General features: G+C 36.5%; 4 protein-coding genes across 7 annotated transcripts in view; all 4 read right to left on the bottom strand.

Annotated features, from left to right (window-relative positions):
• Nucleotides 1–15,824, bottom strand: part of hoxb3a (homeobox B3a) — a 51,334-nt gene extending 35,510 nt beyond the window's left edge. For 2 of the 3 annotated variants that reach the window (XM_068215741.2, NM_131117.3), the window contains 1 exon segment: nt 15,393–15,824. The gene's annotated coding sequence lies outside the window, so the exon portion shown is untranslated. 3 annotated transcript variants of the gene reach the window in all.
• hoxb5a (homeobox B5a) lies at nt 3,763–6,158 on the bottom strand. Its single transcript, NM_131101.2, is given in 2 exon segments — nt 3,763–4,876; nt 5,492–6,158. Coding segments are annotated over 2 exon segments (828 nt in total). The 5' UTR covers nt 6,072–6,158; the 3' UTR covers nt 3,763–4,628.
• hoxb6a (homeobox B6a) lies at nt 8,414–10,154 on the bottom strand. Its single transcript, NM_131119.1, is given in 2 exon segments — nt 8,414–8,670; nt 9,725–10,154. Coding segments are annotated over 2 exon segments (687 nt in total).
• Nucleotides 15,825–17,584: 1,760 nt separating the features above from the next.
• Nucleotides 17,585–22,035, bottom strand: hoxb7a (homeobox B7a). Of its 2 annotated transcripts, none has more exons than NM_001115091.2 (2): nt 21,552–22,035; nt 17,585–18,356 (listed from the first exon to the last, which is right to left on the bottom strand). In NM_001115091.2, exons 1-2 carry the CDS (start codon nt 21,973–21,975, stop codon nt 18,097–18,099), a joined length of 684 nt encoding a protein of 227 aa, NP_001108563.1. In that variant the 5' UTR covers nt 21,976–22,035; the 3' UTR covers nt 17,585–18,096. The 2 variants fall into 2 exon arrangements, with proteins under 2 accessions (NP_001108563.1, XP_073799591.1); XM_073943490.1 differs by lacking the exon at nt 21,552–22,035 and adding an exon at nt 21,239–21,505.
• Between the last annotated feature and the right edge of the window lie 419 nt (nt 22,036–22,454).

Here is a 22,454-nt window from a genome sequence, read left to right as displayed (position 1 = left end):
ACAGAAGTATTTCACTGTTGCTCTTAATCCTGTTTTATGATTGTAATAACTTTGTTGTTAAGTTATTGCAAATGTAAATTTGCATGTCTTAAAGTTTCGACAAAAATATGTTTTCTCATTGTAACGGCTGGCGTAAATTAATAAACACTGTACGTTATCAATGTTTTCTAATTAAGCAGTTATTTATATTCATAAAAATATTTGCAGTTTTCACTTGAAATTAGCTTAGCTTACTTTTCTATTTTCTATTTAAGTAAGTTAAACCAGGCTATATGAATAATCCGATCGTGGTTTAGGCATGATGTGCGGGCGATGCGAATTTAACTCTTGGTTGTTTTAACTGCCAGCCTTTTCACCCTTACACATAAATGTAGGATGTTTTGTTTGTTGCTTTGGTTTTGGTAATTATAGATAGAATTTATGTTGTAGCTAAAAAGAAAATAATGCTCTATAACATTCTCAGTCAGAAAACCTTTTTAGGACAAACATCGCATAATTTTGCTTTATGGACTAGTTGTATTGTTTCGCGCTTGCGCCTTCGCAGCAGCTCCCGTCTGCTGACCCTTGGATGATCCTGTCCCTATGCATTATGGATGAGATATGCTCGCAGATTGCTCCTATCAATATGCAAAAAGCATTAGTCTCAAAATTGCTATTTAAACGTTTAAAATTGCTGCGTCTACATGGTTGAAACCTAAAGAACTCAGAAATTGATTTTTAGTACCAGATGCTCAATTGCAGGGAATGCTGGAAAATCCTGCAACTAGTCGTATGTGTCTTTGGGCTAACCTTTAAAACCGTTTTCATAAACTGTAGTCTTTGATCCCCCGAGTTTGTGTGAAAACGTATCACACACACCCTGCAAATATTTCTCTGACGCACAAACACACCTTGAATTAACGCCCAGTCACCTTAGTTACCCACAGCGCATATAAACACTCAAGGGATATGGATTTTCCTCTCTTTGCATTGTTATATTTGCACTGTATATAAGTACTTGATTATTGTGGAAGTACTGATGTTTGGCTTTCTGAGTGATTTTTATTAGTAATTTAATTTAATATATTTATTTGTTTTGCTTGCAGGCCGGAGCCCTCCCCACTCATATCATCAAAAAGGAAGCTGGTGAAAAATGAAACGGTAGCCCTCGACTCATGCTCACGACCACAATTTCGCCTTCCTGTTTACGGCCTGAAACTTCCTAACTCTGTTGCTCGGACACATACTCATAGACACAAACGCTACTCTCTCTTGAGGTCGCGCGCTCTCTCCCTCCTCTCTTTCTCACACACAGCAATGCCAAATGGAGGGCTATAAAATCTGTAACACTCATTTGAAGTAGGTTGTAAAACACTCTGAAAGCTTAACATTTATTATTGTCTAGGTAATGTTGATGTTTAGAGGAGCGGGCAAGAACAAACAATTTTTCGATTAGCAAAATAAGCACTAACGTTATTCGTATGCACATAAAACATACAATTTGCTAAATGTTTTCTAATCAAGGCTGAGCTTTTGAAAATAGTTTAAAGTGAGTGCAGAAAATCAATGTCCAACAGATGATGTCACATTCACATCTAGTATGTTTTTTTCTTCAGTTTTGTTTATAATGAAATAGCACATGGACGTTTGTGGGGAGCTAAAATTGTTTTTATTTGTACTTAATACATTGATAAATAGATTGTCAATATCCACAAAAAAGATAATTAAATGCTTAAGTACATGTTGGAAAATTAGAATTGTGTTTTGAAACCATTATTAAAGTTTTGGTAATTATACTTTCAGTCAGATTCCGAGTAAATGATTTAGCTCCCGCTACACTCTGAACATCTTTGGTATGATTTACAAGTCAAATGTTTTTTAGAAGTACAGTCTTAGTTTCTCTGCTGCAGCAACACGCAGCAACACATAAGCAAAAGGTCATTCGCACTGCTATGAGTGTAACAATGAAACAGACTCTAAACAATACACTTAGGTTGAACTCTGAGCTGATTTGAGGCAACAAAAGTGGTCAAATAGAACTATTAAAATATAGCATTTAAATATATAGGATAAAAAAGTGTAATATTGTGACGACTGTGGTATCAAGGTGTATCAAAATACTTTGCTCCAGTTTCTCGTTTAAAAAAAAGTACAGCTATGTGTTCTCTACGCACTTCCTCCCTGAAAAATACGGGGGCGTGGAAGGAACAAAGCTTTTCTTGTAGAACCTTAGGGGAGGTATATTGTCATATTGTTGTCCCTGTGTGTGTCTCTTGTATGTGTGAAAGAGAGTGAAGTCCATGGAGATGGTCTTCAAATTTTCTTAAATATGATTTGCTCTAATGTGTTTTTAACGAAATAAATTTTCACGTCAAGAGTTTTCGGGATAAAAGTTAAGGAGAATTTAAAAAAAATTAAAAGAAACGTTAAAATGTAAATACTTTACACGCGCACGCATCCATACGTCCACATCCATACGTCCACACACACACACACACACACACACACACACACACACACACACACACACACACACATATATATATATATATATATATATATATATATATATATATATATATATATATATATATATATATATATATATATATATATGCACGTTAAGTGTGGAAGACCGTCAGAGTGTATGCCATACTTCCTAGAACTATTTAAAAAAAACTTTTTCATGGCAAAAAAAGCACAAAAACATATTTACCGATATTTTGAAAATGACAATCGAGAAAGCCAATGTTAATATGCTAATGTATTAACTAACCTACACATTGCGATAAGGTCTTAGCATAAGACAGTTCTAATGCCTCTTTTTGTCGTCAGAGAAACAAAATGATTGACACTTCTACTTAAGACATACCCCTCCTTTCCTGCCCACATCTTCCCAGATCAAATCACCATCCAATGCAGACTTAAAATGAACTTACTTTGAGTGTACACGGTTCAGTATCCATATTTCCGCTTTCAAATGGGTAGAACCGGAGAGACATTCACTGACTAGACACTGGCACTGTAGTGGCCTACTGGTACGTTCTTTCTCTCACAACTGACCCTTTAGAATCCCCTCGAAGCAGTTAAACCGTCACTTGCATTCTAGAATGTGAAATATATAGTACATTGTCAACTCCCCAAAACCATAAAACTAACTTTATGGACCCCACGTGACTTTTGAGAGCCAGTAAGGGGTATCTGTCTGTGGCCTGGGCGATTTTTACGATCTAACTTCAAGATAAAACGCTCATCCGTTTGACATGTAAATGTCATAGCTACTTTTTGTGTAGTTTGGGCAATAGGAAAAGCAAAAATACAGAAGGCAAGTGACCGTTGGTACACTGCGGGGACCTCCACTCGGCTCTCAAAACTTAGAGGTAGAGAACAGTTTGGCACGCATGGTAAGTTTAAAGGTTCAGTGTTTGTTTACTAGGACGCAGAAATAAGAGCGTTTGTAGATTATATAAACAATCTGGAAAATGTGTATGTTTCGTATAATTAACTGTATTTTTTAACCATATTCTGTACACGCCAGGTTTAAGGTAAAAATTTTAATGTGCGTTTTCTCTTAATAGTAAGATCGCTATAGCGTTTTGAGTATGAACTGTCAATATAAAACGTCACAGATCTGCATTGTGCCAAAATATTTCTGTCACATATAAGACCTTTCAGAATTTAGAGTTTCAGAGAATATTTGAGTGTGTAATCGATAACTGTCAATCACTGACAATAATTAGATGTCTGGAATGTGTTAGAAGAATAGTCAAGAAAAGTAGAAGATTTGAATATGAGGAACTTTATTTTTTACTCCAAGTTAAACTACAAACAAATACAAAAAGCATTTTGGCAAAATGCTAACAGGCAGATTGACATGACTTTTTTCCACATTGCCGTTTATTCTGCCCACTACAAATAGCCAACTGATCACAATAAAAATGTTCAATATATACAACCTTTTTTGGAACATAAACATGATCCAGTAATATACAATTATATATTTGGAATACAACTATACACACGTATGAACGAGTACAAGAATCTAGCGAGGTCTATTTACACCATTTAATTATTTTTTTTTTTTCAAAAAAAAAATAATAATAATAATAGAAGATTGTGAACACATGACAAATCGATTGTGATTATTTAGACATTGATTAAACAGAGGACCATGAAACATAGGCTTCTGCTAAATTTACTGCAGTCACCTCTAAACTAGAGCTTCACTTCATACAAGGGCAGATGCGTTTCTAAGCTGTAAACTCAAAAGGTAGTTATACACGTGTATAGGTAAATAAGTTATAACATTTAAGAGCTCACATGCTAACTCTCAAGAAAGCATTAACATAGCACTTGACACATAAACAATATTTGTAACAAGAACAACAAGCGTTATATTGATAGCTTCTTTCCCTTCAGTTTTATTTACTTGCCAAAATTAAAGTCACCATAAAAGAACAACATATGAACACTAATTTTTGTTTCATTATAGCAGTACCACAGTAGAATTTTAAAATGCCTAAAACATCCATAACATGCCGAAAGGTGCCGCGATGTACAGTACTCTGTAGGTAATGTTTTGAGATCTCTTTTTCATCTCATTTTCCGCGTAATTTTTTGCACACCACGTAGCAGGTCTTGGGATACAACTATGGTTGGAAAGCGCTACCTGCGGTAGCCAGACTCATGCTCTTCAGTTTATTGTCCTTTTTCCATTTCATCCGCCGGTTTTGGAACCATATCTTAATTTGACGCTCTGAGAGGCATAGAGCGTGGGCTATCTCTATCCTCCTTCTTCGGGTGAGGTATCTATTGAAATGGAACTCTTTTTCCAGCTCTAGCGTCTGATAGCGGGTATATGCAGTTCGGGCCCTTTTGCCGTCTGGTCCAGTCATATCTGAATAATGTGGACAAAACGCAAAGGGGAACAAACATTAGCAATAATCGGCCTGTACATTATTTCAACAACAGTTTCCAACAACTTTTTCCTACAGATACTCATGAGTGGCACGTTTTACACCTAAATGTGTACAGGGAAATCACCAAATGGTACAGTGCACAGCGCCTCACTTTAGGCTCAAGGCGTTTGTTTTTCCTTCGTTAGTTAAAACCTCAAAACTTTACAGAAATAAAGCAGCATTTAACAAACGTAATAATTATTCATAAACGTTACCTTTTCCGCGGCTTGTTTATACAACCCACAACCTCGGCTTCTTCCCATGTTGTTGTTTTTTCCATTTTATTACCGGTTCTCAAACACTAATCACATTCCCACACATCATAAAGCTGAACTTTTCACAGAAACAACAACTTGGAAACCTTCCTGCCTCGCTGCCCTCTCTTCCACCCCGCTCCCATTCTCTTCTCTACAGTTTGCGAGGCTCCACACTTGATAGATTTATGGCATTTTCACGAATATTTAAAATAAAGGCTGTTACTGACGCCACACTAACATTAAACCAGTACGCATTTGCTAACAAAGAAATAAGACATAAACATAATACGTATGTACCATGGCTAATATGTAGTTTCCTCATCCAAGGGAATATTTGGGGAGCTTGGCCATCGGACGTCGCCGAGGTAGTGGAGGTTGCCGTGGTCTCTTGCTTCTGTTGTGTCCGGGGTGCAGAGTTGTTCGCTCTGTGAGACGCCTCCTCGGTCTCCGATGAAGCACTGGCCTCGTCGATTTCTGTAAAATGTGTGTTGCTGTTGAGATTATTACCCGCAGTGGTGGTGCTTTGGTCGGAAGGGGGCGAAGAGCCTTTGGGTCCAAGGCTTTCGCTGTTGGAACAAGGCAGCGGCTCCGGAGACGCGAGCGAGCAGCTTGATGGCTGCCGGAATCGCGTCTCCGGAGCTGGAGACTGGAAGACCCGGGAGTTGTCCCCAACCGCCCCAAAGTGGCCAGTGCTGGTTGAACGATTGACGCTTAGGTCCATTCCATTGTAGTTGTAGCCGTAAGAGCCTGAATGCATGGTGCCGGAGTCCCTGTACGAAGCGTTCATAGCGCTGCTGCTAGTTCCATAATTTAGTAACTGATAGTCAGGGCCATTTGGGTAGCGCCCTGAGAACGAGTTTACAAAGTAAGAGCTCATTTAGGTTGTTTTAGAGGGCTTGATTTGTAGATCTTGGTCGTTATAACGCTGTGCTTCACGATTTATGATGTATTAATGAATTATAGCAATGCACTGTACTTCGTTTTTGCTATGTATGCGGCCAAATATGGGGGTGGGGGTGCGTTTGAGAATCACGTGCTTTTGTTGACCAGTCGTAAATTCTCACTGATGACTTCAAGAGGTAATTCATGCTCTATGGTTACAAATGATGACGAGACGGGGAGTCGTTAGACTTGAGTCAACGTGTTCCTCCCATTGCAGGGATTTGCTGGAAGTAAGCGGACAGCGTCACCTACTGGGAATGAAATTCGTTGCACTCTCACAAGATATATTCTGCGCTGAATGCCACTTTACTTTCTTTTAAGCGTAAATAAAAATTCTTTTGTTTGCATTTTTGCAATAACGTTAATAACGTTTAGAGTACCTATTGACCATTTACACATACAACATCCCACATACTTTATAATGCATGCTTGATATGAAAATATAATCTAATGTTTAACTGTCACATGATTCTGATAAAAGGAAATAAAATAATCGTACTCGAAACACGTAGAGAATATATTAAATGTTAGGCTTTAGAATATCAACTGTTGTGATGATGTAAAAACTTAAGTCTACTTTGGTACGAATTTAAATTTCTCTACCTATAATATAAATTAAAGGACTTAACACTAAATCAATTCAATTGTAAATCGGGGGAATTAAAACATATTTACCTAAATGTCAGTAGCCTATATCTTATCATTGGTGCTACCGCAAATATATTTCTTCAACGTAAAAAGCGGTGTGATTTCCAAAGTTCCAAAGATGAGTTTCTGGTCAGACACTGGATATAAGGAATGTGAGATCATGATTTATGTTCCAAAAAGATATATGGTTTGTTGACAAAGTGCCAATTGCTGCTTCGTGTTATATGCATGGTGTAAATCATAACAAAAACCTATATACACTGTTGGTTTTGTTAAATGCAGAAAAGTACACTTGAAATACATTGACCCAAATATTGCATTGATATTTTAGCAATATTTAAAATCTGGAAATGCACAAAAGGACTAGCAGGTTTACCACCATTTGTAGCCTTCGAAGAAGCGTGAGGCTCTGTAAACGTTGAAAACGTGTAAACGTAAACTCGTTTCTGCGTAGAAGAATAACTTGTGTATCTGGCTTTTATCTAGGCCTTTAAATATAATTCTATAAGCTATGTCTGATTCTGGTTTGCATTTTGTTGACGCAATTAGCAAACTCTACCTGAGATATTTGGGTTATTATCGCTTATAACCCTCCAGGCTCTATGTCTCAGGGTGAGTGACCAGCGCCGACAGGTCAGCTTTCTCTTTTGGTTATCTATTAAAATCTGCTGAACCTTCTCACCTTACACTTTGTTGGAAGTATTTTGGAACCAAGTTGTCAATGTTCAGCCTCTTAATAGTGCAAAAAGCGAAACCAAATTCCTAACCAACGAGTTTTTGTTCATTTTATTTGTTTAATGAAATCACTAAAAGTCTATCTAAAATAAAACATCGTACAAACAAATATAAGCACTTAAAAATATTATCCGCAGTGTCGCACTAGTTTAGAAGTGCAGTTTTACAGCGCTGTCAATATACAGACTTATTTTACGTCGACTTATTTCTCCTTGCATCATTTACGGGTCATTAGATCACTTAATTTGTTTAAGCTAGTTTTCTTGACAAAAATGTATGAAAGTATACAGGCGTTACACCGCAATGAGGACCAATAATTTAACATTTTCACCGTCATCAGCTAACATGTCATGAAGGCGAAATAGTTGCTTTATATTTATTCAAGTCTTTAATAGAAAAAATCCGCACGTATTAAATATGAAATGTAATACAGTGCACATTAATATAAGTAAAGTGTGTACTGTTGCAGACTACTTTCTTTTACGTTCCTTTTGAAACTAGCTACTTCCACACCTTTTCCCCCAGACTCAATAAATTATGTCCAAGTGTCTGAAAGTTTAGTTTGCAAAAAATAGAAGATAAAACATTTTCCGTACAATTGAATTTTTTATTCTTACACAGCTTAAATATAAACACGAATATGACACAAATTTCAAATAGCTTCGTTCCACATGGACATTTCAGTCATAAGAGCAAATCTAAAGTCAGAGTAAGAGCGCACAAAACCACATGTTAAACGACATGTAAAAAAAAAAGAATCACAAAAGAAATTACAATGAGTTACCAGGAATGCTACAGTTGCTAACATGATGGAAAGTCTTCATTTGTGTTATAAGAGAGTCTGGTGCCCTCTATGCCATAGTTTTCTTTTGGAGTATTTTATGATTTAAAATTTCATTCTGTCCTCTTCTCCTCCTCCTCTTCTCCACTGGTTTGTGAACAGTTGATCAGTTTGTTCTCCTTTTTCCATTTCATTCGCCGGTTTTGGAACCATATCTTTATCTGACGTTCAGTCAGGCACAGTGCGTGCGCAATCTCAATGCGGCGTCTTCGGGTCAGATACCTGTTAAAGTGGAACTCTTTCTCCAATTCTAACGTCTGGTAGCGAGTGTACGTCTGGCGACCCCTTCGACCAGCGTTACCGAAGGTCCCTGTCCATGAGATAAAAGAGAATAGTCAAACATTAACACCGTGAGCGTGTTTATTACAATGATAAATGCGTCCGGAGAAAACAGCTCGAGGGTGACATAATGTCAAGAAACTCTATTCAGTGCGATAGGTATGCATCTAAATACACCCTTCAACATTGCACATTTTTGCTATATTACATTTTTAACACACTCATTCGTGTTTCTTGAGAAAATTTGTAATAATTTTTACATTAAATAGGTCACACAGGTTTAGACTTCAATGTACTTAAATTGGGAAGTCTTAAACTATTATTTTGAGATGAGGGAAAAGCTGAGGAAATGTTATTCTACTTATTTTCGTGACAGATATAAACAAAAGATACAGGTCTATTTATATGATCCATATCAAACTTAGAATCTGAACATAGACGCCATGCGCCTACTAGTTTGAGCACTTGTCAAAGTTTTGTTTGTGACTGAAACGTGTACGTGTACACAGATGTCTGTTCACGCTGCTGGTTTTTGGTTTATTTTTGTTATAAAACACGTTACTGTCAACCGGCAGGGCTAGCAAATGATATCTTGTTATAGATAATCGACAAAACATTCAGCTTCTGTTGTTGGCACTGTTTCATAAACTATTGCGTAGTCTTTCAGAATATAATTCATATTTTCTATACTACCACGTACTGTCTATTTTTCTTATAACAAGAAGACACAAACAGCAACAGATGTGTCAAAACAAAAACAATGGTCATTTTTGTAGTAAGACATGCGGTGGTGCAGCAGCTCTTCTGTTTATAATTAGAGAAGCTTATTCGGTGATTTAAATGATATGAGCCTTGCGGCGAACATATTTCTAAACGTCCTCCCTCAAAAACAAGTACTGTACATATGAGATTTCACAGAACTTTACAGGAGTGGCTTTGCTTTCAGTATGACTACGGTAGAGAGAATGCGCATTTGCACTGTATGGGCTTCCGGCATTTTACAGTGAAGCGGTAAGTTAGGCTACGTATAGTACGCACTAGCTACGTATTAAAAATGAAAGGCAAAAAAGATAACATTAACTTACCGTTACATGAGTTCATCCGTTGCATCCAAGGGTAAACCGGCGCTGACGGCTTCTGTTCGTCGGCCTCAGGGTAGATGCTTTTCCCCGTCGAGCCCGTGCAGTCTGTCTTGCGATGATCCTGACTGAGAACGAACGAGTGCTCCTCTATGCTGGCGAGGGCGCAGGCAGGGTCCTTTTCCCTGTAAAAGCTTGCTGTCGCATAATCGCATGGACCAGCGGCGGTTGCCCTGCTGTAAGCGCCGTTCGCTTGTTGGTAAAAGGAGGATGGGTACGCCTTCTCTTGGACACTGGAACCTCCATAAGCAGCACCGGGATAGTGTCGTAAAGGGTCTGTGTATCCGGAGGAATATAACGGTATCTGTCCCAAGAAAGACTCCTGTCCTCCGGGCAGAGTCACTGGGAAAGTTGAGTTTACAAAATAGGAACTCATTGGGAGGGTACGGCTCTTTTGCTTGGTTTATGATTTGTTGTGTTTTATAGTCCAAGTGGTTTAGCTATTAGTAGTTTATCGGAGATTGGGTTTGAGTTGGGGGGTGGGGGGGTGTTCTGGGTGGCTATGTGCCAGTGCGGGACAGAGGGAAACCGTACCATCTGACCAGCCACTGACCAATAGCAAGCGGACGTGCCTGCAAAATAGCACCCTCGAGGGGGGCTGTGATTGCACGCGCCGGGGGACCCCAGAGCAGAGAGCTAGCTTTTTTTAATCCGTTCTCCCTTCCCGTTCCTTCCAATGAGATTGCACAATACGAATCACATAGGAATTTTAAAACGCTAAATTGAATACATCGACACTTTGTGCCACCGCATACAGTCTGCTTTGATCCTATCATACCATTGGAGAGTAGCGTGTCAACATACAAGCCCCGGAGTCGCCGATTTTCCTAGCATACATTATTCCGTACAGTATTAGATAATTATTCATCTTTCATTATTTGTATTTCAAATAGGTAATTTATAGGCCTTATCACACTAGTAAGTCACAATAGATATGATGATCATATTGATGATTGCGGCTTCAGCGCTTTTTCAACACTGTAATTTAATAGTGATTTATAAATGGTAAACGACGTGTTAAAGAAAACCAAAGCCTATATATAAACTGTGCAAAGTAAATTAGCCTGAGCGAAGCTATTTAACAAAAGCAAATACATGTTTAGCTGTTTATTACAAATATATAATAAAAATGAGTGATAACGTTAATTATAAATATTTATAATATCAGGTTTTTAGTTGCGAATGACTACATAACAATCCAAATGTCTCCCACAATTTGTTAAGAAAGAATTTCTGTATAGTGTTGTTAAATAAATTTTATACAAATAAAACTAAAACCTCCACACAGAATTTCGTCCAAGATGTTTCCTCCTTTACAAAAATTAATGGTTTAAGACAGCCAGCAAATAATTCAGCTGTGTTGTAGCTTTTTGTCGACGTTGCGCTGCACTGGCCGAGCGCGTGTGTTTTTCATTAACCAAAAGTACAGTTATGGTTGCCGGGTGTCCTGTCGCTATACGACCAATAAACCATTTGTGGCACAACAAGTGGATATTTTTAAAGGTGGTGCACGGAGGGTTGCGTGCATTTTACTTTCATTTCGGTTTCCTCTGACTAGGATGTTGCGTTTCCCTTCGCATTGCAGTTTTCTGTCAACGGAAAGCGTCTATTGTGTTTTCAATTGTAAAAATGAGAAAGGGGAAGAAGAGCCCGGTCGGTGTTTGTTAATTATTAATGAACAATAACTGCGATCACACGTTCTGTAAATTCTTAAACAATGCCTCCTGAGTTTGTGCTAGTTTTTTTGAGCGTAACTCAAAATACAGGCCTGGAGTGTCTTTCTCCAATTGTTAACTTCATTATTCTTCTCTTTTTACATGCATTTTTACCCTCATCGAAGAAACACAGACGCCAACAACAGTGGATTACAGTGGACTAACAGATTTTATGATTTCCTGAATAAATCTGTAAAAGTCTCTTATTTGGTCATGAGGAGAAAAAGTGACCAATTTCAGGTCCATTTGGACATGGAGTGACACGTAAATTCTGTATAGACATTCTGTACGTTCCCCCGAGCGTGGAGTGTATGTGAGTATGTCAAATGTGCATTAATACATGTGTGTGTGTTATTTTTTTGAAGTCTGTTCTGTTAAAGCGTTGCATATGTAGACCAATAAAACTTTTGTGTAGGGTTTAATTTTTGTTGATTTTACAATTTTAATGTTTTGTTTGTAAATAATTTATTAGCTACTGTGTAAAAAGTTTGATAAGTAAATGTATAAGAGCTCACAAATGCAATTTGGGATGGTGTCAGATATTTGCTTTGTATTACAAATTTTAAAAAGTAAGAGTTCAGTTCTACAAACTCAGTATGTCCGTGTGTAAGATGTGTTTTTACATTAATAATGCTTATGGTTGTCTTTGCTGCATTCCTAATATATGCCGCACGTGCATAAATTGATTTCAGTTTTTTAAGTTTGTATATTCGACACAATAATATGCTTTATGTAACTGTTCAACATTTCAACAAAATACCGGTACCTTTTTTTAGTTTGGTTTAATTACTTCTTTACATGCTTTGTGGTTGAAATGTATGTATAGCAATATATCTGGCAAATAAAGTTTCATTAACAAATGTGTGTGGATTTGACTGTCTTAAGTTAGGGGTAATCAACAAACTCCTGCCTTAATGTGTTAACACAATGTTAATTCAAGAAAGCTATTTTACATCACGAACATGGATTTAGCTGCATTGAAATCCGTGCGTCTTCATGTAGGCTTTGTTAATCGACAAAGCTGTTAGTTATGCAATATACAAAAGGCAGTTTTGGTGTGTTTAAATCATATTTCAAACACGTTTTGTCTAAAAAATAAAAGATTAAAGTGTGTTTATATAATTGTGTTTATAAGTCCATGTCATATTTCTTTAATATTATAGGGATAAACGCGTTATTGATTTTAAGAAGCTTTGCCAGTCACCCATAACAAGGGATTTCGTAGTTTGTGGATGGATAATCATCAAAAATATACCCTACTGTTTTCATCAACAATAATTACGGTTATATCATGTTATAATGTATATTTATGTTTACGATTTTTGTAATTATCTGCGTCGGTACTGAATGGCAGAATTAGCACAAACCATTAAAGTAAAATATGCCGAATCCAAATAAAAGGAGATTGAAAACTTTTAGCATTATGGAAACTCCGTTTTGTGACTAGAATTGCTTGCAAATGATAATACTTAAGGCGCAAACAGCAGAGTTAAACATGCATAAAGACTGAGAGACAAACCACATCACAAATTCATTTTTTCGAACATTAAACAGGATATCATACAATCTCCAAGCACTCCCTCCTCCCTCTCACTTTTTCCTCTCCCCTCTCTCTCTTTCCTATTACTATGCCCTCTATACCCGTCCAAATAAACACTTATTGCTTGGAGTATTTACTTCCCTAAGAGAGAACGCCAAAGAAATAAAAAGGTCAACACGACTTTAAAACTGGCGAAGGATGTAGGTTTTTGCCAGCGCACTCACAGGTCGGCTTGCATTTAGGCCTCGACGCACTCCATTCCCTATTGAGTGTAATAACCTTGGAGCGGTCAAATGCTGATATTCTGGATAGATTACAAGAAGCAAAAGAGCAGAAACGAAGGAATATAACCCTTCAGGCTTCAGGTTTTTTTCTTCTCTCTGTGTGTGTGTGTGTGTGTGTGTGTGTGTGCCACAAATCTCCCCCAAACGCAGACACTTCAAAGAGGAGCAAGAACAGCTAGGAGAATTTACAGCCTCTACATTCTTTTACGTTTCACTGCCACCGGGCCGAAAACCCCTCCCTGTCTTTCCTGTTATCTGCGGTTGCAGTATGTGGGCTTTACTCAATACAAAATTTAGGAGGTTTTATTAATATTTAAGAGCTAAAACACACATCTGTTGGTACGTGGCGAATTTTGGTGTGATTTAGTAAAGAGGAAGACAAGATACAAGGCGCACACAGTTGCATAAGCACTCACATGACAATAAAATGCGCTTTAGAAGAACACTAAAACACATTCTTACACTGCCATAAACCTTACGTCACGCGCTTGCGCGCGCACTCACATTCACGCACGCATACACAAACACACACACAATTCAGCAAACAACAGTGCACTGTAATAAATTCTCTCTCTCTTACACGCTCACACACACAAACCCTGTGCAATAAACACACCCCTCTAAAAGGTCTCTGCTAGCAAATCGCAAGAATGAACACTAGGTGGCGCCAAATAGTGGGGAAATGGCTTATGTGCTTATGTTGTTATCTGCTCCCAACAACAGGGTGTCCAGATTTTTGCACATCGGAAAGTGAAATTAAGAAATACCAATCAATGTTGTTGTTGTTTTTTTTACTACACACACGTTTCGATATATATAAATATAAATAAATGTATTGTTTATCTAAATAATTTGTATAACAGACAAAGGAACGTTCTCAAACATGTGAAATATATTCCAATATTTTTAACAACGATAAATAAATACGGTCAGATAGATAGATAGATAGATAGATAGATAGATAGATAGATAGATAGATAGATAGATAGATAGATAGATAGATAGATAGATAGATAGATAAATAGATAGATAGATAGATCTCAAAATGAATAGAAATAACTATCACACATTTTACCTACACAAATGCCTAATGATAGCATTTTATCAATAATAAAATTAAATTACATGCTTATTTTCACATTTTGTGTATGAAGTGATTCATTTTTTATACATCATAAGGTTTAACATAAAATTTGTAAAATGTGAGCAATTAGACGGCACCAATCCAGGAACATTACATGGATGGAAAGAATAAAAATCAAAAGTGTAAATGTGTCAAACACTTCTAGAAATCATTACATTCTTCCCACAGCATCCGGTAGAATAACCTGAAAGATTTATTCATCTGTTCTGGAAGTGCACGTCGCCCCATTCTGAACAACCCTTGGGTATTTTAAATATTTTACATGCATAATGTGTTTTCTTTAACACTAATAGGTCAGTGAAAGGATTTTTGTATTTTTGCATGCTGTCGTTATTGTTGTTGATGTTGTTATTATATTTTTGCTTATTATTATTATTGTTATTAGTTTGTGCTAATTTATTGTAATTAGCATAATAATAATAAACAACACCAACAATAATAATGATTGCAATTATTATTATTATTATTATTAGACGTGTTTTTATCACATTTATATAAAGCTTTAAATGTCGCACTAGATTAATATCTCAAACATAATAGCTCAGGAATATAAAATCCGATTGGCAAGACACCAGCTTTTGTCAAACCTCGCCCTGTCGTCGCTGCCACGGCTGCGCTCCATTCCATAAATATAGTAATGCAAAGGACTAATCTGAAATCTCTTCATATGCATCCATGTAAATGCACCTCATGCATTAGGTCTAAACACCTTAGCCCTCACCGGAGGGAAACACAAGGAAAAGCAGCCAAACGCTTATTTCTGCTCCACCCAAGATGGAAATGAAAAATTGGATTTAGATCGTGTTTACTAATAAGCCGCGCGTGCACATCCGCTTAGAAATAGAGTACTTTCGTCCAGTGCGCATGATTAGACATGGTCGAGCTCTTACCTCAGAAAAACGGCGCGGTTGCGAGACAATGTCAGACTTACCTTTGTTGATAATTCGTCACTCAGCTCCAAGACTCCAAGAGAGGCGCAAACCTCTCGCCGTGGCTTGCGCTCGGTAAGTCCTGTTGCTACTCTTGGTCCCGCCATTAGAGCGAAGCAGTGAAAATGACAGCGGCACCACAGCTTCCATCCGTTTCACCCGCTTTAGTCAACGGGAGTCAGACCCCGTATGAAAAATTAGATGAGACCCTACTGCGTGTCCATATCTCAATAAAGACTCCATCACAGTGGTTATCCCAATCACAGACGGCCACATTAGCATAGCAGAGCGGAGAGGAGGCTTTTCTCTCCATCTTCGTTCTGAGGACATCAAGCCTGAGCGATGCTCTCCGACTATGTATTTTCAGAGTTGTTCAAAATACACTAAAAAAAAGAGGAAGAACCTTTAAGGAGCACAGTGAAGCTACATTAAGTGCGGCGGCCAAAAGAATGCTGCAATATAACCACTTGGGAAATCATAAAAAGTTCATGTTCACGGTTACTCGTCCACATGACCATCCTCGGCCAATCCCAGGACCCAGGCACTCATAAAGTTCTATCACAAAGTTGTAAATTTTCATAAAACAACAAGGAATTTATTGCATTTCTTCATGACTGTTTTAACAGCAGTAGCTCTGCCGTCGCCATCTTTTCTTCACACAAACGCACTAAATATATCCTATTTTGTGTTTTTGTTTCCATGCATTATTATACTTAATATAACTATTAATACTCATTTTTTTGTCAAACGTTTATAGCAATATATCTGAGCGTGTTTGTATTTTTGAAGACGAAATGAAACAATGGTGAGGTTTGACATTTTTACATTTTTAAAGTTTAAAGCAATTTAGGACTGTGAGCTTTAAAATAAAAATGAAGGCATTTAAAACAATCCAGGTAATCAAGTGAAATAAAAAATACAAACAATGAAGTGAAAATAAAGTACAAAATACTATATATATATATATATATATATATATATATATATATATATATATATATATATATATATATATATATATAAGATTTATTTTTAAAGAGACTTGATTGTACGAGTATTTCACAACAAATGATTTAGGGAAAAAATATGTTTGTCACTTTATTGCAGTTGCGTAGTGTTAAACCTTAACAGTTCGACGCTGCAGTAAAGTAAACATACGCAAAAATTTCGCAATGCGACAAAAATAGCAAATATATGGGCTAGCTGTAAAGCACATTAAAGCAGTCTGAATGTTTCTTGCAAACAAATATCTAAATATATAATTATGAGACATCTAAAGTGTTACAGTTTTTTCCAAATCGGAAAAGGTATTGTCACCAAAACCTCAACTGCTGCTAAGACCCCAGAAAAGACCAGCCGCTTTCCCATTCTGCAGGTTTTTTTTTTTTGTCCTTTTTATGGCGTTTCCGGCTTTTTTATTGATGCACTAAACACATTAGTTTACAACCCCATAATATAAACGCCTTCTTTTGGTCTCGCACGATACAGATTCTGTCACTTCTTTAAGCACTCGGCTTGACCTGAAGAAAAAAAATCCAATAAACGAATGCTAAGTCTCAATGAACGAAAACTGCTGTATTAAATTATAACAATACCGAAGTGATGATTATAAAAGCATTACATATTAAAACAAATAATAAATTTTTCTCATTTATTTTACTGATTTGAGATATAATGGGTTATTATAACCGCTAAACCTATTTGTAAACATAATTATATCTAATTGTTTTATTTTGTTTTATTATTTTATTATTGTTTTAAGTAATAATTATCAAAATAGTGTAAAAAGCTTCCAAAACATTTACAATATATAATATACAATATGTTCGTTGAGTAAAATATAAATGTAGGCATATCGATGTTTTGGATGAACTGGGAAGTTGATAGAAATTAATTGACAAATGAATAAAAAGAGATGATGAATAAAAGACTTCAGATTATTATTATTATTATTATTATTATTATTATTATTATTATTATTAATAATAATAATAATAATAATATTTTATTATATAGGGAGAATCAAATCTCCTAAATGTTTTCATGACACCACCCAAAGTGAGATTTTTAACAAATGTAAAATAGAAATAGGCTAAATATTGTATAATGGTAAAATTTAAATGTTTCAAACTATGGAAACTAAAAACAAGTAATTCACTAAAGAAAAACCTTGATACGCAATAATTGAAACATCTTGTAGTCAGCAAAACAGTTTATTCTAAAACAAACACAAATATGACCAAGGGAAAAAAATAACCAGACAAATATTTACACAAAAATACAGAAAAGGGGTATATCAAAATTCGAAATAATTAAAAGTAGCTTGCTCCCTTCTTTGTTTGATCTCAGTGGATAATAGACCGAACGAATAATAGGTCACACATACAAGATTCACAAATGCTATGAAACATATGTTAATAATATAGTATTGTGCCTATATATAAGGAATTTAGGCTATTATACAGTATTAGTATTCACGTCTTAAATGTAGTTTATACATCTATATTAAAATGTTTTAAAATAGTTCGTAGTATTATATTTAATAGTTTAGCACATTAACATCTCTAACATAAGTTACATAGACGATAAAGACACGTTGCCTACAGTATTGTAAGTATCAACTTTTTTATTCAGTGTATCCCGAATTAAAGCAAGTCAAATCAATAATATTTTAGTATAGTCTTATTATGTCTTCAACTTGCGTTGCTACTCATCATCTTCTTCTTCCTCGTCGCCTCCAATTTGATCAGCAGCAGGCGAGCAGCGGTCCGTTGATTTGTTCTCTTTCTTCCATTTCATTCTCCTGTTTTGAAACCAAATTTTGATCTGGCGCTCGGTTAAGCACAGGGCGTGTGCTATCTCGATACGCCGCCGTCTTGAAAGGTAACGGTTGAAGTGAAACTCTTTCTCCAGCTCTAATGTTTGGTAGCGGGAATAGGTCTGACGGCCTCTTTTCCGGTCAGCACCTGTGAAAAGCGCAGAATGAGGTTCAGAAAGCATAACACTTGATTAAAAAAAAAATATATATATATATATATATATATATATATATATATATATATATATATATATATATATATATATATATATATATATATATATATGCCAGCAAAACTAGTAAGGAAAATAAATATTGAGAAACGCTCATATATTTTTCGATAGTTAAAATCAAACCAGTCATAATGTAAATTCTGATTTAGGACACTGGTTTTCAAAAATTACTGATTTGTTAAAATCATCGAATATGATATAATTACTGATATAACTTAAGCAAAGCTAAAGAAAATGAACAAAAAAAAGAACATTTCCAGTAGGCCCTAGCCTATATGTAGCTATTGTATTTGTCAAAAGGCATTAGGCTTAATTCTTATAGGTGTATTAATGACTTATATTGTATTTGTTTTATTGTCCCAGGGATTATAAAGACATTTTTAGAGATTACGATTAGTGATTGTAAATATGAGATACGATTTATTAGTGTTTTCTTTTTGTCTGCTTATTTGCACATTGGCTATCAGAAATAAAGCAGTGGCCGCCTTGATTATAATATTTACAATTTTATTTTTTAGATACATTTTATTTAGATTACGATTAGTGACTTTAAATATGAGATACGATTAATTCGTGTTTTCTTGTTGTTCTTCTTTTGCACTGTGCCTATCCGAAATAAAGCAGTGCCCGTCTTAATTATAATTTTTACATTTTTAAATTATTTTTGCAAACGTATTTCTTACTGTGGGATTACATAAACTTTAGTAAAATAAATGGAATAATAAATTACCCAAATCTTGCAGTTTGCAACAACACAAGCAATTTACGCAACCGTTTTAACTCTATTGCATGCATTACGATTAAGAGACATAAGCCAAACAAAATCAAAACTTTACAAGATAAAAATGCAATTTAAATATGAAAGAGGAATGTAATACAAAAGCAAATTTATAGTACACAAATACCCCTGCTGTACGTGTATTCTCTGGCTTGCACTCTCCCGTGACTCTAATGGAGCTCTGGCGTTCAGACTTCCTTCTAAACATGACCAAAGTCAACAACAGGATCTAGTTAGTTCCCGTACACATAAGCGCTGAAGTGTTCATCTATCCATTTAGATAAAGAAGCCACCTTCGTAAAATATCCATCTTTTTAGCTGCAGGTTTAAAGGAAAAAAAATCTAACTAGACTTTCACAACCTTGCCCATGCACGGTCAGTGACTTTATGCTGTCCCTGCATTTCCGTTTCCAGCAGACTGTCGACAAATGGGGGCCGCTTTTGAGCTCGTGTGCTTTTTGAACTTTTTTATTGCACTATTTAGTCGTTTGTATCTTACTTCCGTCTTGTCTGCCACGTCGTGTCACTCCTTGTTGATACTAGTCATGCACAAACTGTGCAAATGCCTAAAGAATTTGGGAAAAAATAAAAAACAAGAAAAAAAACAGAGCAAAAATATAAGCGTCGTGCTGAAATGATACCGCTCTTTCCTTCTTAAAGGGATACAAATTAAGTGCATAGATTTTGTGTCTTCACAGAACGAAACGGTTTTACACAAGTTAAAACAAGGACGAGCATTGTACTTGGTCACTGTTCAGGGTCCCTGACATGCACAGTATGAATGATAGACATTGGAAAGAGAATTTCATCTCCTCTGCCTGAATGTGTCTGTTTGTGAATAGTGGAAGAGAAATAAAGAGAAAGACAGAGCCCATCTATGTGAAATATCAAACGAGAGCACGAAATGGCAGCTGGCCTTTATAAGTAAAAGCATGAAAGCCAGTGGTTAGGAGCTAGGGCTTATAGTATATATACGTGACGTGTAGATGTCTGAGGTTTAAAAAAAATAGAAATAAATAGAAGACTGATTACATGTGTTCGTACTCGCGGATGTTTATTGTAGGGCCTGATTTTATTTAATTCAGTTTTTGATGCACTATAAGACCAAATATGCAATCTTTACAGCTGGTTTGACGTGATGTTAGTGGAATAATCGTCTTTTAAAAATCTTTAAAAAATAGTAATAAACAATAAAAATAGCATAATTTATAACAGTGCTGTTTAAAGTATATGAACATTTGACCTTTTTGAAAGTTAAAAATTATAATAATTCAACAATAATAACAATAATTACATTTTCAAAAGCAGAATAGCCGCCGCTAATGTTAGGATTAAAATAATGTAAATTTTTATTTTTTTTATTTTTATTTTTTTTTTGTATTGGAGTCATAGGTTGATTATGAGACATACATTTCTTTCAAAATGACTGGCATTTCACACAAATCTTCAACAGACAGCGAAAACGTATACACCTTCGGCAGGCAAAGGCTATCTTCCAGCAAATGTCAACAACTTTGCTAATGAGGTATCTGTTTCAAAACTATTTATGTTGTTGTATTTTTACACTAGGAGCTAACAAGAGAAGAAGCGCCCTGGGTTGACAGTTGACTGATAGGAACGTTGGTGCTCGCGGGAAGTTCCTTGAGGGGCCGCAGAAAATCATTAAGAGATAACATGTCTTGCTCTTTTTCAATTTATCAGCTGGGACTTGTGGTTTCAACGTGTGCAAGTGCTATTACGAAAAGGAGCCGGTTTGATAAACCCCCTATTTAAGCAAATATTTTAGCAATGGAACTGGCCTAAGCTCATGAATTGTATGTTTTATTTTCTAGCACATGCCCATATGCACAAGCACATACATGTACATATAATAAACAGACGCATGCCCACGCAGAGATAGTTGAATTACTCTCAGTAAGTTAAAACAAGGGTCCACCCAGCATTAACATACCCTAGAAACGCAGGGCTCCGCCCTCTATATCGAAAATGTAAGGATTTTTAATGACAGAACATACTAACTTGGATCCATCCGGACACGCAGCAAAACATCCAACCATGATGACATGACGTACAATCGCAGCAGTATTTTGGTTATTTGTTAAAGCTAAACATAATTCACCCACGCCTCTCACACCACCGCCTCTTTTTTCCACAAAAAGCTGAATACTACGTACAAGGGATCTTGAATTATGGTGACTAATTAGTCATAAAAAGATTTGAGGAAAGAACACTTTCAGAAATGACTTGGTCGCTCCCCTTAACCTGTCTCCCTCCCCCTCTACATACACAGACGCACACCCCTGTCCTTAAGAAACGTTTAGTTTTCACAGACCTGTGCTCCTCATCCACGGGTAGATTCGGAGGTTGTTTTCGTTGTTTTGATGGTAGCCCCTCTGCTCTTCCTTGCCACTGCTTTGCGCTTTACAGAGATCGCCAGCGCTCACCATGGGTAGATTCGGATGGTCAAACAGAGAGCTGTGCATGTTCAAAGAGACAGCTCCCAGCTCATACGCAGTGGGGTACATGCCTTGAGTATGACTGGAAAGACTAGTACCGTTAGTGTACATGCTCGGCAGGGAGACAGAAGATGATGAAGAGACCGGTGCACCGGTTGAAGCCGAGCCGTAGCCGCTGGCCCGCTGCGAACTGCACGAAAAGGCGCAAGAAGTTTGCTCGGGAAACACGCCAGTAGAGAAGGCTGAACTCGCCACTTGGTATTTGGAAAACAGCGCGTTCGCATAATACAATGAACTCATAATTTGAGAAGTGATTTATATGCTAAGAAGTTTTAGTGTCGGTTTTACGAGGTCCAATGATATATTACAGAATTACAGTCTAGATTTACACCAAAAATCACCCCTTTTTCCTCAGGGGCCACGTGATGGGCAGCACGTGATGATATATCCTCCAATGAGTATACAGCTTCCAAGAGCCTTGTCTAATGTTGAGAAGGGCTGCGTAGCTGACCATCCACATAAATTTGTTAAATTTTTCACTTACAGCCAGCGGTACCTACAGACAACCCAAACACACAGGAGAACAGACGAATCGATAGTCTATTGAGAAGGTTTTTGTAATCACCCAAATCAGAGGCAAGCAATAAATTACTGTGGGTTGCGCAAACTTATGAATGAGTTCAGGTTGTCCAGATTTAGGAACATGGTTCCTGTTTGGGAGGGCAACACACAAATAAGAAATCCATTTATTTCGCTATTGATTTTCAACATTATTTTCT

The sequence above is a fragment of the Danio rerio genome, chromosome 3, assembly GCF_049306965.1.
Source record: "Danio rerio strain Tuebingen ecotype United States chromosome 3, GRCz12tu, whole genome shotgun sequence".
Lineage (NCBI taxonomy): Eukaryota > Metazoa > Chordata > Actinopteri > Cypriniformes > Danionidae > Danio > Danio rerio.
Note: the sequence above shows the minus strand (reverse complement) of the source record. Positions and strands in the feature narration are given on the sequence as shown.